Source organism: Pelodiscus sinensis, chromosome 10 (genome assembly GCF_049634645.1).
Source record: "Pelodiscus sinensis isolate JC-2024 chromosome 10, ASM4963464v1, whole genome shotgun sequence".
In the NCBI taxonomy this organism is placed as follows: domain Eukaryota; kingdom Metazoa; phylum Chordata; order Testudines; family Trionychidae; genus Pelodiscus; species Pelodiscus sinensis.
The window spans coordinates 3489805-3514386 of record NC_134720.1 but is presented as its reverse complement, the minus strand read 5'-3'; the positions used below and the strand labels follow the sequence as shown (position 1 = coordinate 3514386).

The 24582-nt window shown below is 57.4% G+C and overlaps 1 protein-coding gene across 2 annotated transcripts in view; it reads right to left on the bottom strand.

Moving 5' to 3' along the window:
* Positions 1 to 24582, bottom strand: part of IGF2BP2 (insulin like growth factor 2 mRNA binding protein 2) — a 61485-nt gene that overhangs the window by 14255 nt on the left and 22648 nt on the right. For both annotated transcript variants that reach the window (XM_075937340.1, XM_075937341.1), the window contains exons 3-10: positions 12263 to 12311; positions 11772 to 11823; positions 10715 to 10778; positions 9665 to 9937; positions 6652 to 6786; positions 5715 to 5837; positions 5221 to 5356; positions 4945 to 5070 (exon numbers count right to left, since the gene is read on the bottom strand). In XM_075937340.1, coding sequence (XP_075793455.1) covers positions 4945 to 5070; positions 5221 to 5356; positions 5715 to 5837; positions 6652 to 6786; positions 9665 to 9937; positions 10715 to 10778; positions 11772 to 11823; positions 12263 to 12311 — 958 coding nt within the window. The remainder of the gene's footprint in view (positions 1 to 4944; positions 5071 to 5220; positions 5357 to 5714; positions 5838 to 6651; positions 6787 to 9664; positions 9938 to 10714; positions 10779 to 11771; positions 11824 to 12262; positions 12312 to 24582) is intronic.

The following is a 24582-nucleotide window of genomic DNA, read 5'->3' as shown; positions in this document are numbered from 1 at the left end:
GATCGACTGGCAATGCTCCTCCTAATGCAGCCTAACATGCCATTAGCCTTCTTGGCTACAAGGGCGCCCTGTTGACTCATATCCAGCTTCTTATCCAGTGTAACCCCCAGGTCTTCTTCTGCAGAACTGCTACTTATCACCTTCCTGATAACCCCCCTGCATTCTTGAGCTATTTATTTATGCTCCTCCCTACTCATCTGTCCAGGTTTCCACTTCTTGAAAGCTTCCTTTTTGAGTTTAAGCTCACCAAGGATTTCCCCAGTAAGCCAATCTGATCGCCTACCATATTTGCTTTTCTTGCTGCGCATCGGGATGGTTTCTTCCTGTGTCTTTAAAAGGCTTCTTTAAAATACTCTTCTCTGAGGGAGTCAAAGTCCGCTCTTCTGAAATCCAGGGTGTGTATTTTGCTACTCTCCTTTCTTCCTTTGGTCAGGATCCTGAAATCGACCATCTCATGATCACTGCTTCCCAGGCTGTCACCCACCTCTACTTCCCCTACTAGTTCCTCCCTCTTTTTGAGCAGCAGGTTAAGCTGCACCGGCCTCTGGTCGGATCCTTCAGCACTTGTACCAAGAAGTTATCCCCAACAGTCTCCAAAAACTTCCTGGAATGTCTGCGTCCTGCTGTATTTATTGGTTTCCCAACAGATGTCAGGGTGATTAAAGTCCCCGATGAGAACCAGGGTCTGTGTTCTCTCAGTTGTCCGAAGAAAGCCTCGTCTACCTCATCCACCTGATCCGGTGGTCTACAGCAGACACCAACCACAACATCACCCCTGTTGCTTTCACTTCTCAACTTAATCCATAGATTCTCTCCCTCTATATACTGGAGCTCCGAGCAATCATACTGCTCTCTTACATACTATGCGACGCCTCCTCCTTTTCTCCCCCTCTTGTTCTTCCTGAACAGTTTATACCCTTCCATGACAGTGCTCCAGTCATGAGAGTCATCCCACCAAATCTCCGTTATTCCAATCAAATCATAGTTCTTTGGCTGGGCCAGGGCTTCTAATTCTTCCAGTTTGTTTCCCAGGCTTCTCACATTGTTGTACAAACACCTTAGATAACCAGTTGATTGCCCTACCTTCTTCATCCGAATTAGGGGTCCTCCTTTGTTGCTCATCCTCCTTGTGTTTCTTCCCGGTGTCTGACTTCCTCACTTACCACAGGGCTTCTTTGGTCACTGTCCCCCAACGAACCTAGTTTAAAGCCCTCCTCACTAGGTTGCAAGCCTGCCCACGAAAATGCTCTTTCCTCTCTTGGTTAGGTGGATCCCATCACTTCCTAACAATCCTTGTGCCAGGAACAAAGTCCCATGGTCGAAGAAACCAAAGCCCTCTCTGCGACACCACCTGCGCAACCACACATTTACTTCCTCAATTTGATGATCCCTAACTGGATCTTTTCCTTCAACAGGGAGGATGAACGAGAACACCACTTGCGCTTCAAATTCCTTGAGCCTTTTTCCCAGCGCTACATAATCTGCTGTGACCTGCTCAAGGTCATTCTTGGCCGTATCGTTAGTTCCTACATGGAGAAGCAGGAAGGGGTAGGGATCCGAAGGTTTAATCACTTTCGGAAGATTCTCGGTCACATCCTGAATGCGAGCTCCTGGTAAGCCGCACACTTCTCAAGATTCCAGGTCTGGATGGCAGATGGATGACTCAGTCCCTCTTAGGAGGGAGTCCCCGACCACCACCACCACCCGCCTTCTTCTCTTGGGGGTGGTGGTCATGGAACCCCCATCCCTAGGACTACGCATCCCATGCCTTCCGGTAGATGGTGTTACCTTCTGATTTCTTCCCTGAGAGGTCCCTGTCAAAGCATTCTCCACCGCAGTGCCTGTGGAGAGAGCCTGAAAGCGGTTGGTTACTTACCGCTACATGAATGGGGGATATCTGAATTGGCCTTCTTCTTCTAGAGGTTACATGCTGCTAGTTTTCTTCCTTGTCCTGCACTGCCGTCACTGGCTCTTCAGCCTGCTGTCCCTGCAGGATTAAACGCTGCCTTCTATTGAGGAAGTCTTCATCCTCTCTGACAGAACGTAGGGTCAATATTTGGGCCTCAAGTCTTCTAATTTTTTCTTCCAAAAATGGCAACCAGCTTGCACTTAGTGCAGATGAAATCCCTTCTTTCTTCCGGGAGGAAGACAAACACAGCACATGCTGTGCAGGTAACAGCAGCAGAGCTATCACCATCCATACCTGCCTTCCTTCGGAGAGATTCCTCAGATGTTATTAAATGCCTCCTTGAAGGGCAGGAGTGTAGTGAAAAATTTTAAAGAACGGCGAGTGTGTCTCGCCCCCTTCCCAACTCCCTCTCAAAACTCCCTGTTAGCAGCCCCTGGTTGCTGACTCTCTCCTTTATAAAGCCCTGGACTGCCTGATAATCAGGGGGAGGGGCTAAGGCTCAACCAATGAGCAGAGGCTTCTAGATTTCAAACCCTGATTAGAAGCTCACAGCTTCCACCTGCCAGCTGTGAAGGGAGGGAGGGAAAAAAAACCCAAACACACACACACACACACACACACACACACACACACACACACACACACACACTCTCTCTCTCTCTCTCTCTCTCTCTCTCCCCCTTCCCCCCCCTCAAGGGTCTTGTATTAGCTTCCTCCTTCACCGGGAGAACTCCCTCTCCAAACTCCGTTTTCAGTTGCTGTTCGCAAGCTCCCTGGTTGCTGACTCACTCCTTTATAAAACCTCTACCCAAATCTCTCTTGCTGCAGACCGACTCGCCCCACCTCCCGTGGGCATGGGGAACGGCTCGTCGCTTTGGAACAACCCTTCCCTGGGGCGAACGCCCTCAGCTCCACTCTCTGTCTTCTGTTCCCACGAGGCGACAGCCCAGGTTTAACCTTCCCGCCCCAGGGCAGGGTTTCGAAGCCTTTCGTCGCTGTTGTGCCTCTCTCTGGTCCGTCCACATCTTTCCTGAAGGGTGGCCCCAAGACCTGGACAGGGGGCTCTAGCCAGGGCCTCCCCCAGGCCCAGAAGGGCAGGACAGTCCCCTCCCATGGCTGACTTCTGACATGCCTGCCCACGCATCCCACATGGACAGTAGCATCTTTGGCAGCTGCGCCACACGGGGACTTCTACCTCAGGGCCTTGCCAGCAGCACCGACACCTCGCCAGTACCCCCGGCAGGATAAGGACACAAGAACGACCAGACCAAAGGTCCATCTAGCCCAGTGTCCTGTCCACCAACAGTGGCCAACACCAGGTGCCCCAGAGGGAGAACACAACAGAGAATCATCCAGTGATCCCTCTCCTGTTATCCCTTTCCAGCTCCTGACAGAGGCTAGGACACCATTCCTATCCAGCCTAATAGCCATCGATGGACCTAATCTCCATGAATCTATCTAGCTCTTTTCTGAACCCTGTTAAAGTCCCAGTCTTCACAAAATCCCCTGGCAAGGAGTTCCACAGGTTGGCTGTGCACTGCATGAAGAAAAACTTCCTTTTGTTTTAAACCTGCTGCCTATTCATTACATTTGGTGACCCCTAATTCTTATGTTATGGGAATGAGTAAATGACTTTTCCTTATTCACTTTCTCTACACCAGTCATGGTTTTATAGACCCCCTTAGTCTCAAAGATGAAAAGTCCTAGTCTTTTCAATCTCCCCTCATGTGGGACCCGTTCCAAACCCCTCCTCATTTGTGTTGCCTTTTTCTGAGCCTTTTCCAATGCCAAGCTAATCTCTTTTGAGCTGAGGTGACCACCTGCGCATGCAGCATTCAAGCTGTGGGCCTCCCATGGCTTTATAGAGTGGCAATTGAATAATCTTGGTCTTATTCTCTGTCCCTGTCATCAAATGATTCCCGGCGCTGGGTTTGGGTACTGGGGGCCTAGTGTGGGCAGCAGCAGGTCAGGAGAGAGCGGCATGGCAGGACTGGGCAGAGCAGAGCCGGGCTGATTTGGCTCCCACCATGGTGAGTGTGGGAGGGGGGGGAGACAGACCCCTTCTGCCGCCCCACACCAGGCCCCATAATCCCCTGGCTCATGTTGCCAAGGGGAGAGGGCAAGGGGGCGGGGCTTGGGAAAGGGGCGGAGCAGGGCGGAATGGACAGTGGCAGGGCGGGGCCTGTGGCGGTGGGGGGGTGCCCAGGGCCCTGTGCCTGGGGCACTAGGGGGTGTTGACCCAGGCCCCGTGCCCCCCCCCCCCCGCCGGCAGGGTCGGCCCTGCTGATGTGGCAAGCTCGTTTTGAATTCTAACCCCGTCCTCCAAAGCGCTGCAGCCTCGCCCCCCTCGGTGTCACCCCCCGTTTTCCAAGGCGCTCGCTCCGCTCCATTATCCAAGTCATTAAGGAACGCGCTGGCTAGCACCCGAGCCAGGACGGACCCCTGCCTGCCTCCCCAATCCCCCCTGGCAGCTGCACAGAGTAGGTCTCCCAACCAGTCGTACACCCGGCACCTAGAGCCCACGGCCCTCGTTTTCCTAGGGGGATGCCACGTGGCGCAGCGCCAAAGCCAGACTGACATGGAGCTCGCTGTGGCCCACGCCCTCCGCCAGCGCCCCGCGCTGCTCCTGCCCAGCTGCCTGGGATGCGCCTCCCCCAGGGGGTGCACAGAGCCTGGAAGACGCACCCACAGCATGTGCTGGTTTAGCTGCCTGTCCGGGGATGCAGCCCCCAGCCCTCTTCCCCGGGCCGGCTGGGGGACACAAGGCGCGTGTGCAGGTATGTGCTGTGCCAAACGCAGGCCAGCCCCCCACCAGAAGACACACCGACCAGCGTCCGGCCTGGGCCCCACCGGCAGGCACCGTCCACAGGCAGGTTCATTGCTAGGCGCGGCCTCTCCTGGCTGCGTGCCCAGCCCCACAACTAGCGTGGGAGGCGCCTGTACGGACACCGCCTGCCAACACCGCACCTGCAGGCCTAGCAAGAGTGTCTCCCCCCAGCCCGCTGAGCGAGGGGCCCCGCCCGCTGGGTACTCACCGCAAAGGGGCTGTAGGCGGCCGCAGCAGCCCCGCGGGCCCCCGCTGCGGAGGGCAGCATGGACAGCCCCGTCGAGAAGATCCCCAGCGCGCTGAGGTTCAGCCCCGGGATCAGGTTGGCTTGTTGCTAGAAAAGGAGAAACGCAGAGAACGTGAGACACGGGGGAAGGGGGGAGACACCCGTGCCCGAGTGCCCAGTGACCCCTACACAGCCGCCCACCCGCTCAGGTCTCTCCTGGGAGGATGGCAGCAGCGGGGCGGGGGGAGGGGAGCTTACATTGACGGCCACAATGTCATTCTCATAGGCCTCTCGCAGCTTCTTCATGATCTCCACCTCGGCGCCGGAGCAGGCCTCGATGCTGCCCTTCACCGTGATGGTCCGCTCGGGGTTATAAATGGTTAGATCCTGTAAACTAAGCCGTGACCGGAAGGTGACGCAGCTGCCCTCCAGGCAACAGAGAAACAAGCCACCTTCGCCCTTCTGCTCGGAGCAGGCGAGCCCAAGAGCCAGGGTAGCCCGGTGCCACCCCGGCCCTGCCCAACATGGCTCACTTTACTGGCACCCAAGGGTGGGGCACCCCCACCTGCGCCCCTTTGGAAGAGCCCCATTCTGGTTTTGCACGTTCACCCGCACGTGGTTTATTCTGTGTCGCTTGGGCTGGCCCCAGCGGCTCCCCCGGCGCTCGCCTCCCACAGCCTGAGAGCTCCAAGCAGCGCAGCGGGTCTCGGGGCTGGAGGCAGGTTGTCCGGCACGAAGATACCGCCACTTACGGAGAGATGGTGATCTTGGTCCCTGTGTCTTGCTCAATTTTCTTCAGGTTTCGTCCCTCTTTGCCGATCAGTCTCCCGACCAGACTGTTGTGGGCTAAGATTTTCAAGGGAACCTCTTCGGCCCTAAAGGAAACAGAAGGGCTTTGATGGTTTTGTAAGTTTCTTTTCCCCTGGTCTCCTACCCCAGCATGCTCCAAACCGCAGAGGAACACACACAAAAAGAAAAGTAGGAGAAAAACTTCCTGTGGACTTTTTTCCACTGCAAAACCTGCATGTTTTAGAGTCCTTGTCACGCAAAGAATCTGAACTGAGTCCTCTCGGCACGGACAGAAAACCCAGACAAATAGCTCCTCCTTCAGCTAAACAGTGCGGGCCGGAGGGGAATCAAAATAACCCTGATCTAGCAATCCTGACTGTAACCGGGGTGGGTCAAAAATGGCTTGAGTTTCCCCAAGAGAAAATTCGAACCTCCCCTCCCCAATGTGTTTGGTTCCAAATACCGTAGAGGATTTTCCCTCCCCAATTACAGAAGCTGAATTGCTCAGATTTGTTTCAAATCATTGCCTGGAAAGTTTCTAAAGCACAGGAAATGGCCTCCCATTCCAGCAGAGAGAAAGGGAGAGAAAAAGTGAAGCATCCAAAACACTGGCCCTCGGGTATCAGCTCCAGCTTGTGGCTTTACACATGGGACGGTTTCCCTTTCTGTTTGCCCAAGCACGTTCTTGCAACTCAAACTGTACAGTGAGTAATCGTGCTGATTAAGCCTTTTAATACACAAACACATGAAACCAAATTCCCATTCCCAACGGCCGCATTTTCTCTGCTGGGCCTCTGGGGGCTTATTCTTCAAACCGGATTTGTACTTGCCCGCTGGGTCTTGCCCCAAGCGTGGCTGCGGGCGCCTCCTCCGGCGGAGAGCTGCGCGGGGCACACTTACGATTTAGTCTCGTCGGCTTCTTTCTGCATGATGTCGAGGATCATGCGGCACGCTTCGGAGCACCCTTCGGGCGTGGCGTGGATGGTGATGGGCTTCTCGGAGGCACCGGCATTCTCCTTCCGATGAATGTCCACCCTGCACCGAGAGAATCAGCACAGAGATCAGGCAGCCGTCGCAACAGGGCGCCTCGAAGAAAGCACATCGCTTTGCGTGACACTGCTTTTACCGGGCTGTCTGCGGAGGGGAGCCCTGAACCAGGAGTCCCGCTGCTGACTCCACCTCCGAACCGCCTCTCCTGCTGAGGCCAGAACTCAGCCAGTGGCTGTGCCGTCAGTCGGGCGGAACCATGGGAAACTCACCAGGTGCACTCACCACTCGCGACAGGTTTGTTTCAAGGCCTGTTACGCTTTTGGCAGGAAACTGGGCCTAGGGTTTGGAACGCCAGGTGGCTCAGGCTTGCGTGAGCCCACAGCGATTTCTACTCCAGTGTTTCTCAACCAGCGGTACGAGCACCCTTAGGGGTACTCGAGAGAAGTCGGGGGGGTACGTCAACACAGCCGAAATCTGGAGAAAACTGAATGTTTTAAGTTTGACAGCGCTTTATTATTTTTGTACTTTTTACACCCAAAAATTTCATCACCCGCCCGGCTACAATTAAGTTGTTTAAACGAATGTGTTGCAATGGTAGAAAAAAAAATGTCGTGTGTCTGAAAATTGTAGCTAAATGGGGTACTTATTGTTTTTTTGGAAAAAGGGGTACTTTATTAAAAAAAGGTTGAGAAACACTGTTCTATTCAACGCCGGGTTTCAAATAGCGGGGCCCTAAACTGGGTTCAACTCCGCTTTGGACTCTTTGGCTTTCGGATTTGGGGTTCGTTTGCGATTAGAGAATGGGGGTTGGGGGGGGGCGCGGAGCCAGGCCAGATCAGAACAGAGCTGGTCCCTACGACTCAAGGGGAAGTGTCTCTGGTTCCGGCTGTTACTACGTGGGTCTTCTCGTCTGCTTCTTTAGGATCTGCCAGAACACGGCTGAGGTCGGGGGCCGGGCGAGCTGTCAGGGCCACAGCACCGCACAAGTGGCCTGGTAGAAACCAGACGGGTAGCATGTGCGTGAGATAGCTGACCTGGCTCTGTGTCTGTGTGTGTATTGCACGCTGTGATAGGAAGTATCTTGTATATTACAGCGGCAACGTTGCACAGGGGAGGAATTACACCAGGAGCGGGACTCGGCCTGTAGTTTCCAGTCCGTCTCGGTACTCTTGCAGACAGCCGGGCTTACACCTTCCCACGGCCGACTGATATGACAGGTGCAGCCCAGAGGCCAGTTAGCACAGCTGGCTTTCTCCAACGGCAGCCTGTCCTGGATGCTTTCGAAGGAGACCTTGCATCCCCCTACCACCTCAGCCATATGTGCATCTCTTGTCTGCTCAGAGCCCGGCTGGAAATCTGCTCCCACCAGCAGGCTGGACGGCGGCTTCCGGACACAGCCTGCATTTTGGGGCAGAGGGAGGTGTACCAGGGAGTGCAGGCGGGAGGCCCTGGAAGCATCTGGGCTGCTAGCCAGGTGCCAGGTGCATTTCTCCTGCCTCCCAACCCCACATTGGCCCCGCTGTGAGGGCCAGCCTATGGACTCTGGGGTGGTCCTTGTGCTGCCCACTCTGGCACGGCCGTAGTTGTTGAGAACGGTAGCTAGGAGTGTTGCGACCACGGCAGAGTCCTGCTCGGAGGGCAGCCTGTGGAAAGCGCCACGCTCCCTCTCCTCCTACCCAGGGTCAATTTGTGAGGGGCCGCTATGAGGCATTTGGTTACTCTCTGACACCTAGGACGCTAGTCTCCTTCCAAACAGGCCTGATTCTTTTCTAGAGCATGAGATCAATAATTTACTGTCACCCTGCAGCACTGAGTGCCACAAGTTAACCAGATCATTGTATATCAAATTAATGCTGAGTACCAGGCTGGCTCTGGTAGCAGCATCTTCTCTTATACCAGCCAGGCTGAAGCTACAGAGGTTACCAGTCCTCAGCATGCTTCACCGGCTGGGGTCAAGACTTTTTTGGGGGCCCAAGTAGGTATCTTATCAGGGTTTTGCACGTTTTCCTGACCCCGCTGTCAGCAGCAGGACACCTAGAGGAACTAAATGGATTGTGGATCAGTTCTGGGATGATAATTCTTGTGTCCTGCTAGGTCTTCGTGTGCGGGGTCAGGCGGCCGATGCTGGCGGATGCGCTTTGGGCTTAACACAAATAGCTTTGGGCAATAACAAACCGGAGAGGAAAAACTGTGAAGAAAATCAGAAGGTTACACACACGTTCAGCCTCGGGGAGGCAGATCTGGGAAACCTCCCAAGCGGCAGGTTCCTTAAACACAAGATGGGGAGGGGGCGCAGGGTTCGAGTCTGACACCACCTGGGAGCCGCACTGGACTAGCAGCTCGCCCGTTTCCAGGCACCGTACCCCGACACACAGCTCTCCTCCAAAGCCTCCATGGCTCACGCCAGGGAGCTCAGAACGTGCCCTGCAAGCACCTTCGCGCCACTCGGATCGACTTCCTGATCGGCGGGTTCCTTGCCAGAGCCCTGCGTGGCGGGAGTGAGCCGACGCCGGCCTATCTAGGACCCTTTGGGCACGGAGAGCCCCTCGCTGGTACCGGTCGTCCCGAGAAGAGACGCCCCTTCTCGTGGGCCAGCGGGAATGGTTTGGGGCCTGCGACCCCAGCCAGGAGGTGATCGTGGGACCAGACGCCATGTTAGTTCAAGCCGGGGGAGGAGGGGTTAGCCGCTGGCTGCCAGGGTGGCGCGCTCTGGCCAGGGTGTTGTCATGGCGCCCTGGCCAGGAAAGCGACATTGTGCGCCCCCTCACGGCCCCGTCCGCTACCATCCGCTGTCCCCTCCTGCGACGGGCCGGCACGTTCCTGGCCCGCCGGCGAGCGCGCTCTATTGCCCCCGCGCTGACCGGCAGCCACCGGCCACGCACGGGGTCCTGGGGAAGGAAACACAACCGTTCGCGGTACTTACTTGGACTGGGTTTGCTTAGTGAGGTTCTTTATGGTCAAGCCCTCCTTTCCTATGATCGCACCAACAAACTGCGTGGGGACCAGGATCCGCAGTGGGAAATCGAGCTGTTTGGACTGTGAGGAGCCCCCCGGGGAGGAGCCCTGCTCCCTGGAGGCACGGCCCCCCCGGCGGGACCGCTGAGGGGGCGGAGGGGAGCTCACCTCTTCATCCGGGATGTAGGAAATCTTGAAGGAATAGTTCTCAAACTGGTGGCCGCTGAGCTTCTCAATTGCTCTGAAAGGCAGAGGGGACGTCACTCGCGCGGCCCGGGCCCGGCGGGGAGCCTCCGAGCTGGCGGAGGGCAGGAGGCCGTCTCTGTCTCTGTGGCCTGCCCCTGTCAGAGGCCAACGTACGGGTACCCTAGAGCAGAGACCCCACGTCTCCGCAGGCCCCGGCCTTCGCCCCCTCCGGCAGCTGCTCAGAGACATCCAAACGCCTCAGACAGGCACAACCCGTCCAAAGGTGTGAGCGTAACCCACGGCCGCTTGGCAGGGCTCAGTGCCCTGCTGGGGTGCGCCCCCTGCACCAGCTCTGTGCCCTGCCCCTCAGCCCCGTACCCCCCTAGGGTGCACCCCCCCCGACCAAGCTGCGCCCCGGGTCCCTGGAACACCGCCGGGCAGATGAACCTCCTTTAAAATGGAGCCAGTCAAAGCCCCGTGGCAAGGTGCTGTCCCTGCAGAATTCAGTGGGACTTCTGTCCTGGCTTTTGGAGGGGCCAGGTTTCACCCACGGAGGATGCTGAACCTCCTGGCTGAGCCCACGCGAGGGGCGGCACCAGCAGCCGCGAGCCGGGAGACGAGGACGGACTCGGGGCTCGGCCGACAGCTTCATCGGCGACCCACAGGCAGGAGGATACCGAGCATACGAATGACGGGGGCGGAGGACGACCCCGGGGGCCTGGCGAAGGACGAGGAACCGGTGGGGGAAAGGAGGCTAAATTTCAGCCCGTTTTCCGGAGAGGAAGGGCAGCGCCCCCGAGGGGGAGGGCGAAACGGGACCAGCGCCACTTACACTTTTGCTTCTTCTTTTGCCGCGTACGTGACGTTGACAACGGCCGTTTCTGTGTCTGTGTTGACTAAGGGGAAAACACGAGACACCAGCATTAGCCTGCGGCGCCTTCTCCGGGGGCCCGTCACAAAGGCTGCCGGCTGTTGGGGGGAGGGGGGCCATGACCGCGACAGCGCACACTGGGCTGCCTTTCTGCCAGTGGATCTGGCTAGTCGTGACCCACAGGCACCTCTATGGGGTAGCTGGTATGGGCCCCCTTCCCCCTGTTGCTGACTGGGCCCGTCCTGCCACGCAGCCGGGGCAGGTCGGGCCGTGGAAAGAGGGGAACTGACGCCCGAGATGAGACCTCCAGGCTCATCTCCTCTGGGCCTGCTCAGCCAGTTTTAACTGCCCTCTGCGGACGCCTAGCCAGCTTCACCCTCCAGCCGGGACATGCTGGTTGCTGAGGGAAACCCCTCTGTTTCCCCTACACAGGGGCAGCCTCCTGGGAGCTGCACCCTGCAATGGCTGGCGAGCCGGGAGGCCAGGCTGGGGATTTCGGGCAAGTCGCTTGGACGACCTGTGCCTCAGTTTCTTCTCCTGAGCCTCCCGCTGGCCTCCCTCCCAGGACTATGGCAGGGGCTAAGGGGGCAGGGGAACGGCGCCAGGCCACAGCCAGGCGGTGTCACCGTCACGAGGTTACAGCGCCCCCTGCTGGCCGGCACCACAGCAACACCTGTTCAGCCAGGCTCACACCCGTGCTTGCCGGCTCAGGGAGCAGAGCCCTCGGCGCCCCCTGGGGGGCGGGGCAATGTGCCAGGGCGCGCCAGGGTGGGTTGTGCTCCCAGGCTGACTCCCACAGCTGCCCTGGGGGACAAAAGCCACTTCCCGGCCAGCCTGCCCAGCTCCCGAGCCAAACGGCTGCGGGCCAGGGGGCTCTGCTCTGCACGGGGGGGCCAAGGACCCGGGCCCCATGGATTAGGCCCCCCAATGAGCAGGCCGAACAGGGCGCCCTGGTCTCAAGAGACCGGCGGGGCTGGGACTGAGCACAGCGCTTTCCAGGGGAGGGGCAGAGTCTTACCTTGTTCCACATTCTCTACAGTCCCATATTGAGCTAACAGGCCATCTAGCACCTGCAAGAGAAAGCACCAAGCCATGCAGGGTGAGCCAGCCGGGAAGGGCTCCCAGGGTGAGACCTAGCCCACCACGTCCGCTGCAAGGTGGACCCAGCAACAAGCCCAGGCTGCTCCCCCCCGGGGGCCAAGCAGGAAGGGCAGGTGGCAGCTCCTCTCCTGGGCCCAAGGGGGTCAGAGCCGCCTTCAGGCGAGGGGAGCCCCTGACTGCAACTCATGCTCTGGCCAGGCACCTCGGGCACAGAACCAGCGTCCTCCGCAAAGGCTGCCCAGGACTCTGTCCCCAAGGGGCAACTTCCCTTTGCCAGAGAGTCCAGGCCAGCTCTCCGCTCCGGCCCCCGGCACCTTGCGCCCCCTCCCCTCGCGGGGACGGGGAGGGCAGGGGCGGACCAGGAGGGTTCACTCGCAGGCCAGGCCGGGGGCGTGGGACTCTACTTACCTCCCACTGTAGGTGAGGGGGGATGTTCCGGATCTGAATCTTCCTGCTTCTGTAAGGAAAGTCGCCACTTAGCACCCACACCACTGCCCAGCCAACGGGCCAGCGTGCACCGGGGGGAGGGATCACCCCACGCCCCACCTGCCGGCCACGGGGCTCAGCCCGCCCCACCCGCCGGCCACGGGCCACGGGGCTCAGCCCGCCCTGCTCGCTCAGGTGCCTCTAGAACAGGCCAGAATGCCCGGCAGAGCCAAGTGGCCCTAGCTCCGGAGCAGACACACCTGCCTGGTCGCCAGAGCCCCAGCGACGGCGGGAGAGACGCTGCCTGCTCTGGCCACACGGGAGTAATGCAGGGAGCCCCAGCACAGGCAGACCCTCCGCCTGTAGGCCCAGGCAGCTGCATCCCCCCAGGCCTTGCAGCCGTAACCCCCCCCCAGGGTCCTGCAGCCATACCCCAACCCCTCCCCCCAGGGTCCTGCAGCCATACCCCAACCCCTCCCCCCAGGCCTTGCAGCTGTAACCGCCCCCCCTCAGGGTCCTGCAGCCATAACCCTGCACCATTCACCGGGACAGTCTCAGACAGGCTCAGCCTAATGCCACAGGCAGCGCAGCAGGGGGGCGGGGGGAGGGGATAGGAGGGTCCCCGAGCCCTGCGACCGCCTGGCAGAGCTCAGCACCACCGAGGACAGAGCCAGCTGCTCAGAGCCGGAGTCCAGTCCCGCTCGCGAACTCCCCAGCCCAGGCCGACTCTGCCAGACTCACCTCACAACCAACACAGAGCCAAGTCCCAGCCCTGCGCCCACCCCCATGCCGGATAGAAGGCGAAAATACCGGACACCTGGCAACCCTATTTCCTGGCACCGCCGCCTTGGCAGGTCACTGCTTACAGAACCAGTGGTTTATTTGACTAAGAATTACCCCAAGCCAACTCGGCCCCGCAGCAGCAACAGCCCACCAGATCTGCCTAGGTCACTCGCAAGCATCCCCAGCTCTGCTATCACACACACTCTCAGCACACTCTGCCAGCAGCAAAGGAGTCATCCTGAGAGCTAGAAGTCTGAATAAGATGGGTGAACTAGAGTACCTCGTGTTAAAGGAGGATTTTGATACAATAGGTATCACGGAAACTCGGTGGAATGAGGACAATCAACAGGACACAGTCATACCAGGGTACAAAATATACCGGAAGGACAGAACAGGTTGTGCTGATGGGGGAATGGCACTATACGTGAAAGAAAATGTAGAATCAAATGAAGTAAAAATCTTAAATGAGCCAAAATGTTCCATAGACTCTCTATGGATAGTAATTCCATGCTCCAGTAATAAGAATATAGCAGCAGGGATATATTATCGACTACCTCACTCATAACAACTATGAAATGTTAAGGGAGAGGAGAGGCTATCAAAATAAAAACCTCAATAATAGTGGGGGACTTCCACTATCCCCCATATTAATTGGGCACACATCACCTCAGGATGGGATGAGGAGATCAAATTTCTTGATACCTTAAATGACTGCTTCTGGAACCCACAAGGGAAGAGGCAATTCTTGAGTTAGTCCTAAATGGAGCGCCAGATCTGGTCCAAGAGGTAAATATAACTGGACCGCTTGGAAATAGCGACCATAACGTCATACAATTTAATGGCCCCGTGGTGGGAAAAACACCTCAGCAGCCCAACAAGGCAGCATTTAATTTCAGAAAGGGGAACTACATAAAAACGAGGTTAGTTAAACAGCCATTAAAAGGTACAGTTACAAAAGTAAAATCTCCGTAGCTTAACAACCAAGTAAAAGAAACAGACACAGAGACAAAGACATTTTTAAAAAGTGGAAGTCAAATCCTAGTGAGGAAAATAGAAAGGAGCATAAACTTTGTAAAATTAAGTGTAAAAATATTATAAGAAAAGCCTCCTTCAAAAAGGAGGTTGAAGAACAGCTAGCCAAAAACTGAAAGGCTATGTCTATACTGCCCCTGTTTTGTGCAAAAAATATGCAAATGAGGTGAAGTGTGGAATATTACCGCACCTTATTTGCATAATTAATTAGGCTCCTTTTTGCACAAAAGCCCCCTCTTGCGCAAGAGCCATTCTTCCCGAAAAAAATGCGGAAGAACAGCTCTTGAGCAAAGGCCTCTTGCTCAAAAACGGAGCCTAATTAATTATGCAAATGAGGTACGGCGATATTCCATGCTTTGCCTCATTTGCATATGTTTTTGAGCAAGAGGCTATAGTGTAGACCTCGCCAAAGAGTAATAGCACGGCTTTTTTAAGTACATCAGAAGCAGGAAGGCAGCTAAACAACCAGAGGGGCCCTTGGACGATCGAGATGCTAAAGGGGCACTCAAAGATGATCAAGTCATTGCAGAGAAGCTAAATGAATTCTTTGCTTCAGTCTTCACAGCTGAGGATATTGGGGGGATTCCCAAAGCTGAGCCATTCTTTTTAGGTGACACATCTCAGGAACTGTCCCAGGTTGAGGTGGCGTTCAAGGATGTTTTGGAACAAATTGATAAACTGACAGTAACTAGTCACTGGGACCAGATGGCATTCACCCAAGACTTCTGAAAGAACTCAAATGGGAAATTGCAGAACTATTAACTGTGGCTTATAACCTGTCCTTTAAATCAGCTTCCATACGCAGTGGCGGCCTGTCAATACAGGCGACCTAGGTGGTCGTCTAGGGCACCAAGAAAAACGGCCGTTGAGGGCTTTGGAGGCGGGGGCACCAATCGCGTGCCGATTATGCAGTTCTCCTAGGGAGCCAGTTGCCAACAGCTCGTCTAGGGCCGCTCCTGTCCATAACGAATGGCAGGAAGCTAGCTAATATGATGCCAATATTTAAAAAGGACTCTAGAGGTGATCCTGGCATTTACAAACCGGTAAGTCTAATGTCAGTACTGGGCAAATGAGTTTAAACTATAGTAAATAAAATTGTCAGACACCTACCGTATTTTCCGGCGTATAAGGCGACTGGGCGTATAAGACGACCCCCTAATTTTCTAGTTAAAAGATAGGTTTTCGTCTTATACTCGCCGTATAAGACTACCCCCCCTTAAGAGGCCAACCGGCAGTGCCCCAGCGCCCCTCTGCCTCCCCGGCTTTGCTCCCTGTGTCCCTGCTCTGCTGGAGACGGTCCCCAGCAGACCAGGGGCACCGGGAGCAAAGCTGAAGCGGCGGTGGGGTGCCGCGCTTCTGAGGCTTTTGCTCTGGTGCGCCTGGGATGCCCCGCTGCCGGCTTCCCCCGAGGCTTTGCAAAGCCGCGGAGGGGCTCGGGCAGTGGGGCAGCCCAGGCGCGTCTGGGATGCCCTGCTGCTGGAGCCCCTCCGCGGCTTTGCTCCGCGTCTTCCTGGTCTCCAGACCAGGGAGACGCGGAGCAGCTTTTCTCGCCCCGGAGTACACGGGCGGCAGGACCGTGAGGTCCCGCAGTCTGTGTCCTCCAGGGCGAGAAAAGCCCCGTTCGTACCTGCAAGTCGGGGACTGCCTGTGTACCCGGCGTATAAGACGACCCCCCCAATTTTTGGGGGATGTTTTTTAGCATAAAAAGTCGTCTTTTACGGTGCCCGTGCCAGATGCAAGCCTGCCAGCACCCATCCAGCAGACCCTGCACCTGGTACGGCTCGAGCCAGCCACCCACTGCCACCCAGCCCTCCACCTCTTCCCGGGACCAGACTGGCGGCTCCCGGGAGCCTGCCCAGGTCCGCAAGAGGCGGGCGCCCGCCTGGTCTAGTACAGAGATCATGAACCTCATCCACGACCTCCGCACTAGGCACAGGAAAGTGGCCATCTAGGGCAGGAGAGCTGCCAGCCTGGCCACCCAGGAGCAGGTTGTCATGAAAATCAAGGTGGTCCAGTGAGACCCCCCGACCCTGAGCTTAGAATGGCAGTACTGGGTCAGACCAAAGGTCCATCTAGCCCAGTAGCCTGTCTGCCGACAGCGGCCTACCCTAGGTACCCTGGAGGGGATGGACCGAAGACAATGACCAAGCCATTTGTCTCGTGCCATCCATCTCCAGCCTTCCACAAACAGAGGCCAGGGACACCATTTCTACCCCCTGGCTAATAGCACTCCATAGACCCAACCTCCATGACTTGATCTCATTTCTCTTTAAACTCTGTTCTAGTTCTAGCCTTCACAGCCTCCTGCAGCAAGGAGTTCCACAGGTTGACTATTTGCTTTGTGAAGAACAACTTTCTGTTACTAGTTTGAAGCCTGCTACCCATTCCTTTCCTTTAGTGTCCTCTAGTCCTTCTATTATGGGAACTAATGAACTTTTCTTGATGCACCCTCTCCACCCCACTCATGCTTTTATAGACCTCTATTCTATCCCCCCTCAGTCTCCTCTTTTCTAAACTGAAAAGTCCCAGTCTCTTTAGCCTCTCTTCATATGGGACCTGTTCCAAACCTCTGATCATTTTAGTTGCCCTTCCCTCTCCCACCCTCTCTCGTCCCCTCTCCCACCTCCTTTTCCCAGTCTCCCCGAGTTTTGTTCAATAAAGAGAGATTCTACTTTTGACCACACGTTTTCTTTATTTTGTACATCAGGAAGGGGAGCTAGGGAAGGGTAAGTGGAAGGAGGTGAGGGAGGAATGGGGCACGAGCCCCTGATGGGGAGGACTGGGCTGGCTCTGCAGGCTTCTGGGGATGGAAGCTCTCCTGCAGCCCCCCAATTGCCCCCTCTCCTCAGATGGCAGCCTGCGGCAAGTGCAGCCGGTCTGATGGCCGAGTGCTGTGATGTGCCCAGTGTGGGCACTCAGGGCACTCCAAGCCAGGACTGCTTTGCAAGCGGGGAAGCCCTGAGAACTGTCTGTCTGGGGTGGGGGTCGGGACCCTTTAAGCACAGCCCTCGGCTAGCCTGAGGCAGCAGCTCCACGCTCTAAGTCCTCATCTGATGCCCTGCCAGCACTACTTCCGGCCATTCTTAACCCCGGTTCAGGGTCCGCTCAATGTGGACATGCTAGTTCAAATTAGCAAAACGCTAATTCGAACTAGTTTTTTAGTCTGGATGCGTTAGTTCGAATTAGCTTAGTTCGAATTAACTAATTCGAAGTAAGTTAGTTCGAATTAGCGCTGTAGTGTAGACATACCCAGAAAGTTCTTCTTCACAAAGCAAATAGTCAACCTGTGGAACTCCTTGCTGCAGGAGGCTGTGAAGGCTAGAACTAGAACAGAGTTTAAAGAGAAGTGAGATCAAGTCATGGAGGTTGGGTCCATGGAGTGCTATTAGCCAGGGGGTAGGAGTGGTGTCCCTGCCCAAAGTTTGTGGAAGGCTGGAGAGGGATGGCACGAGACAAATGGCTTGGTCACTGTCTTTGGTCCATCCCCTCCAGGGTGCCTAGGGTTGGCTGCTGTCAGCAGACAGGCTACCGGGCTAGATGGACCTTTGGTCTGACCCAGTACAGCCATTCTAAGCTCAGGGTCGGGGGTCTCAGTGGACCACCTTGATTTTCATGCACACCTGTTCCTGGGTGGCCAGGCTGGCAGCTCTCCTGCCCTAGACGGCCACTTTCCTGTGCCTAGTGAGGAGGTCATGCATGAGGTCCACGATGTCCGCACTAGACCAGGCGGGTGCCCGCCTCTTGCGGTCCCAGGCAAGCTCCCGGGAGCCGCCAGCCTGGTCCCGGGAAGAGGGGGAGGGCTGGGGGTTATCAGGTGGCTGGCTCGAGCCGTGCCAGGTGCAGGGTCTGCAAGCTGGGTGCTGGCAGGCTTGCACCTGGCACGGGCACCGTAGCCAGCCCGTGCCCCTTTAAGGGGTCCGGGGCCGGGAGGGGGGCATAGGAGTTTCCCTGGTGTTGGCCAGAGTGGCCACCAGGGAAAGCTGGGGAGGGCTAGCCTCCCACTAGTTCGAATTAAGGGGCTACATACCCCTTAATTCGAACTAGCAAGTTCGAACTAGGCTTAGTCCTCGTGGAATGAGGTTTACCTAGTTCGAACTAAGCGCTCCGCTAGTTCGAATTAAGTTCGAACTAGCGGAGTGCTAGTGTAGCGCCTATCAAAGTTCATTCGAACTAACGTCCGTTTGTTTGAATTAACTTTGTAGTGTAGACATACCCTCTGTTATTAGTTTAAAGCCTGCTACCCATTCATTTCATTTGGTGTCCTCTAGTCCTTCTAGTATGGGAACTAATGAAAACTTTTCTTTATGCACCCTCTCCACATCACTCATGCTTTCATAGACCTCTATCATATCCCCCCTCAGTCTCCTCTTTTCTAAGCTGAGAAGTCCCAGTCGCTTTAGCCTCTCTTCATAGGGGACCTGTTCCCAACCCCTGATCATTGTAGTTGCCCTCCCCTCTCCCACCCTCTCTCTTCCCCTCTCCCACCTCCTTTTCCCAGTCTCCCCGAGTTTAGTTCAATAAAGAGAGTTTCTATTTTTGAACACACGTCTCCTTTATTTTGTACATCAGGAAGGGGGGCTAGGGAAGGGTAAGTGGAAGGAGGTGAGGGAGGAATGGGGCATGAGCCCCCGATGGGGAGGACTGGGGTGGCTCTGCGGGCTCCTCAGGGTGGAAGCTCTCCTGCAGCCCCCTGATTGACCACCCCCCCGGATGGCAGCCTGCGGAAAGTGCAGCCGGGCTGATGGGCGAGTGCTGTGATGTGCCGAGTGTGGACATTCAGGGCACTCCAAGCCAGGACTGCTTTGCTGTCCCTCATCGAGTTAGACAAGTGAGTGGGGAACCCTGAGAACTGTCTGTCCGGGGTGGGGGTCGGGTCCCTTTAAGCACAGCCCTCGGCTAGCCTGAGACAGCAGCTCCACACTCTAAGTCCTAATCTGATGCCCTGCCGGCACTGCTTCCGGCCAGCCTTAACCCCGGTTCAGGGTCCACTCAATGTGGACATGCTAGTTCGAATTAGCAAAACGCTAATTCGAACTAGTTTTTAGGTCTAGATGCCCTAGTTCGTATTAGTGCCGTGGTGTAGACATACCCTAAGTGATTAGACAACAAAATGGCAAATGCAATTTAATGTGGATAGATGTAAAGTAAAGCACATTGGAAAAAATAACCCCAACTACACACACAATATAATGGGGACTAATTTAGCTACAACTACTCAAGAGAGATCTTGGAGTCACTGTGGATAGCTCTCTGAAAACATCCACTCCATGTGCAGCGGCAGGCAAAAAACCAAATAGAATGTTAGGATTCATTAAAAAGGGATAGAGAATAAGACAGAAAATATCTTATTGCCTCTGTATAAAGCCATGGTACGCCCACATCTTGAATACTGCGTACAGATGTGGTCGTCTCATCTCAAGAAAGCTACATTGGCATTGGAAAAGGTTCAGAAAAGGGCAACAAAACTGATTAGCAGTTTGGAACAGGTCCCATGTGAAGAGAGATTAAAAAGATTTGAACTTTTCATCTTAGCCTCCTCCTCTTTTCTAAGAGGGGCTATGACAGAGGTCTATAAAATCATGACTGGTCTGGCAAAAGTGAATAAGGAAAAGTTATTTACTTGTTCCCACAATCTAAGAACTAGGGGTCACCACATGAAATGAATAGGCAGCAGGTTTAAAACAAACCAAAGGAAGTTCTTCTTCACTCTGCACACAGTCAACCTGTGGAACTCCTTGCCAGAGGATATGGTGAAGACTAGGACTTTAACCAGGTTAAAAAGAGCTAGATAGATTCTTGGACGTTAGGTCCATCAATGGCTATTAGCCAGGATGGGTAGGAATGGTGTCCCTAGCCTCTGTTTGTCTGGAAATGGGTGACAGGGGAGGGATCGCGTGAGGATTACCTGTTGTGTTCCCTCCCTCTAGGGCATCTGGTATTGGCCACTGCTGGCAGGCAGGATCCTGGGCTGGATGGGCCTTTGGTCTGACCCAGTGTGGCCCGTCTTATGTGGGTCACAGCAATGAGCTGGGCTCTTAGTGCGCTGGCATCGCCCACAGGAACCGCCCGTGCCCTTGGGGCGGCAGCACAGGGAGGGGAAAAGGAGCCAGAGTGGCAGAGCCCCAGAGCGGCAGTTTGAGCTGGTATGGAGGGATGGCCGCACTCGGGGTCAGGCCTTCCCTCTCCTTGGGAACAGGGTCACCCCTGAAAAGGCCGGGTGCCGGCGGGGTTAGCCAGGGGAGGCAGGGCAAAGAAGGGGCGACAGGCAGCCCATCCAAGGGCCTGGCCCAGCAGTTCTGAACCAGAACAGGTGTTTCCATGGCTCCCATCAGCCTTTGACTGGAGCCCCCGCTGCCCAGGGCCCCTTGGCACACCAGGCGGGTGGCCGGGGGCCTCTTCCCTCACAGCCAAAGAGCAGAAACAGCAGCCCTCCCATTACCTCAGCCAGCGGACAACGACCCCGAGAAAAGCCCTTGTCCCAAGTCCCGCCTGGGAACGTGCGCCTCCCCCAACAGATGGCCCCGCAGTGTGCCCGGGAGCTCCCCAAACCTGGGTATCTTGGACCACGAGGTGCCCTCAGAGAACACCCTGCCTGCTGCCCCACCACAGGTAACCAGGGACAGCCAGCTCGAGTGCCCCTGCCTGCAGCTGCGGCTGCATGGCCTGGGGCAGAGGTGATGCCTGATAGAGCCCTCTGTAGCCTGGAACTAGCCTATGGGTCAGAACCAGCCCCCGGTCAACACCCCCTCTGGTTCTGTTCCTCTCGGAGAGCAGAGTCCAACCAGACCTGGCCCCGGCAGGAGAGATGCTCCAATCTCAAAGCGCAGGAGGCGACAGCCCCTGAGGCAGTGCTAACCTCCCCGGACAGAAATCCACCGTCACCCTTCATTGGAGGGCGCACTCAGGTAGAGGGAGAACAGAACCTGCCCCTGAACGCCAAGAGCACGAGGAACGGGAGCCAGGCTGCCGGCGGACGGGGGGACGCAGCAAGGACGCCAGGCGAGAGGAACCAGTGAGGGGCAGAGCGCAAGCGGGGGTCAAGGGGAGCTGGACTGGGAGCAAGGCGCGGGAAAAGGAGGGAGAGTGGGACGAAGCCCCGGCAGCGTGCCCAGTGGGGCCTGTTTCCACACACCGAGTGTCCCGGCAGGAATGCAGAAATTCCGCCTCTTTCCAGGGAGGGAAGAGGAGCCCCGGTGTGTGGGCTCCGGCAGTTGGTGTGAGGATCACCAGCATCCGGCCATATGCTCCATGGTCTCAGTGCAGGGAAGGGGGCACCGGTGGGCCAAGCTCCCGGGAGCAGTCTAGGTGAGCCGGGCATCCGTGCGGCTCCGGTGAACCCACTGGGGGGACTTGGGAACCTACTGCAAGCCCCACCCTGTCATGCCTCATGCCTGGCCACTTCCCTAGGAGCATCCGGGGCTTTGTGGTGTATCAGCCCAAGAGGCGAGCCGGGAGATCAGCAAATACGGCCCCCAGCGGTCAAGTACGGAACCGGGCTCCTTCCCGGAGGGGGTATTCACAGCCCCGCGCCCTCCGGCCTCACCCTGCCCTCTGTGCAGCCAGCTGTGGGGCCAGCCAGCACAGCGGTGTCTTCCCAGCACTTCTGATGCCTGGGGGTGGGAGAGCAGGAGACAGGTTTGAACTCTTAACACTCAGAGCAAATCCGCACTTCAAACACTGCCACGGCGCCATGGTGACGCCTTAACGAAGATGCCCGAAGTTGGCCGGAGAGCGTCCTCCGTCGACGCGGCTCATGCACCTCCGCGAGAGCCAGTCGCTGGACCGGCGAGAGAAGCGGTCGTGTAGACCAGACCTCACTCAGCAGGATCCACAGGCTGATCACCACCCTCCTCGTCATCAGTGTATTTCACCCGCAGGAAGATGGCCCAAATCGGCCCCAGGAAGTGTGCAACACGCCCCTCTCCCGGCACCAGGATCGTGCAAAGTGCCAGAGCTGCTTGGTCTACCTGGCAAATCAGGCCAGACAAAGAAATTCCACTGAAAGCAGGAGTTGAAGATGCTGGTAACGGCCTCAGGCTCTGGGCTGAGGCCCCGGGACACATCCCCTCGCTAATCGCAGCTCTAAGCCCCTGGGCACGGCCATCAGTGCCCAGCACAGCAAGAGAAGCTTCCACATGGACATCCCGGTGAGATGAGTCTGATGGGACGCACAGGTGAGCGATTCCCTGGAAAAAAGGCCTCGGAACGGATCAGTTTCTCCTCCTCCTGGCTCAGGCGGGTCCACACTGCTTGGGATTTCCACTCAGCTGCAAGTTCAGCTGGGGCTAAAGTGAAAGCGCAGGGCCGGACAATTTGAAAAAAAACAAAACAAATCCAGCAACTTTTATAGTGCGAGGAAGCCAGAGAGAAGAGTAGGCAGCTGCAGCAACTGGACTTGGATTTTTTTCCACAACCAATTTCTCAGCCCTTCACCTGAAATTTCTCAGCCCACGATGCTTAAAAGGCAAGAAATAAACAGCCGCTTTTTAACCCGGAGTGCAATCGATCCCGGGGAGATGCGCCCAGGGGGGCGAGGGATTCTCCAGCCTGGACAATTGGACACCTTGCTACAAGCTCTGCTGGAGTTCCCACTGGCTTGGGCACGGCCTGAGAATCTAGGTCTCGATGGGAAGCCGGGAAGGTCCATGCGGAGCACCTCAAAGTGCAGCAGAGCCGACTCGGCCGCAGCCCCGCTGGGAGGGGCCGCTGCGCCCCAGCTTGTCCGAGCGCAGCCACTGGCGCAAGCTCGCACCAGCCGGATGCCACCCGTGGCACCGCTCCCTCCCGGGGAAGCCATGTGGACTGGCCCCGGGCAGAGCCAGGACAGGCCTGGAGGCAACGGCATCTCCGGCTGCCTGACCGGGGCGGAGCAAAAGAGCCGCTGGTGCTTCAGGGAGGGGAAAAGGCGTCGACACCGGGAGGCTGGCAGCTACCACAGACGGCACCAAGGCCCTGGCTCGGCACCTAGGGCAACCCTGGGCCGGCTCGGCACCGTGCTGACAGGAGCCTTCGCCCCGGCTGGAAGCAGGAGGGGAGCCCCGGGGTCACCGCGAGGAGCTGGGAGGGGGGACGGGGGTGGGGGAGCTCTCTCCACAAGCCCCAGCAGCCCAGCCCCTTGTCCCCGGGGCTGGTCGAGAAGAGGGGGACACCGGGCATGCGCGCACTGTCCCAGCACAGCAACTCGGGGGCCCGTGCCCCCAGCCCCCGACAGGCCCGACTGGCTGCAGGGGGAAGGCCCCATGGGAGGAGCTGGGGGAGCAGGGAAACGAGACTCCCTGGTACAAAGCGACTCTCCCCGCCTGCAGCTGGCCCGCGAGGGCCGGAGGGCGGCTGTTCGGGGCAGCAGAGCCTGGCTTTCCTCGAGGGCCGGTGGGGAAGGATCCCCTCAGCTCCCCCCACTGCTGGCCCTGCACGGCTTGGGGAGGGCGCTGGGCTCCCTGCAAAGGCTGCTGCCGCCGGACTGAGGCCTGGCCTAGCAGCTCGGAGCAAGGGGTGGCCTCCGCTCCAGGCCTGGCGAGGGAAGTGCAGCCCAGCGGAGATGCAGCCGCACGGAGGACAGGGCAGGAAATGAGTCAACCCACCCTCGGTCCCTCCCGTAGGGCAGGAAACCGTCAGGCAGAGACGCCCACAAACAAAACCAGGTCACCGAGGGGAGAGGCCGGCAGAGCCTGAGCAAATTAGCGCCCACGGACGCCGGGCTGGGCCTCCGCAGGGCGCGAGGGGACAGCCACGCCGGAGGCGGGGCACAGGGCCACGCACGCCAGGGCCCTCCGTGGCCTGGCCCCCATGCACGGCCGGGCTCCCCGCAGCTGGGCTCCGACTGCCCCCAGTCTGCGTGCCCGGCCCTGCGCCCTGCTCCCGGCGTGGCTGGCCCCTTGTGCCCTGCCCGGCGTCCACGGCCGCTGATTTGCCCGGGCTCTGCTGGCCTCTCCCCGGTGACCTGGTTTTGCGACCAGGGTGGGTCTCCTCCCAGCTTGCCCCAGCCCCCCCTGCGAGGAAGGCTCCGGTCGGAGCAGGGCCAAGGGGAGAGGCAGGCCGGAGGCAGGCTGTGCGCAGAGGAGGGGTGGCGTCCGCAAGCCTCCGCTGGTCACTGATTGACTCGATGACCCAGCAGGTCCCACTCTGATTTTGTGCCTACTGAACTCTCGGGAGGGGTGCGATTTGCCAGCAAACAGCCAACACCGTCCAGCCCTGAGCGGCTGCAATGTCCGAGCCCCGTCCAGGATCCGCTCCCCTGGCACAAAGCACCCACAGAACTGCAGCTGCGCGGCCCGAACGAGGCCAGGGTGGAGAAAGCTTTGGTGCCGGGACCAGCCCTTCGTGAGCCGGGTTTCAGCCCTGAGCAGCTACCAGCCCTTTCCTCTGGCTTGCCCGCAGGGCGGGAGAGCACCGTGCGGCGCGGATGCCGCACCTCCGCCGAGCAAACCGCGCTGGGTACACAAAGCACCAAAGCAGGCAGTAACCAGCCTGGCCAGCGAATGGGGCTG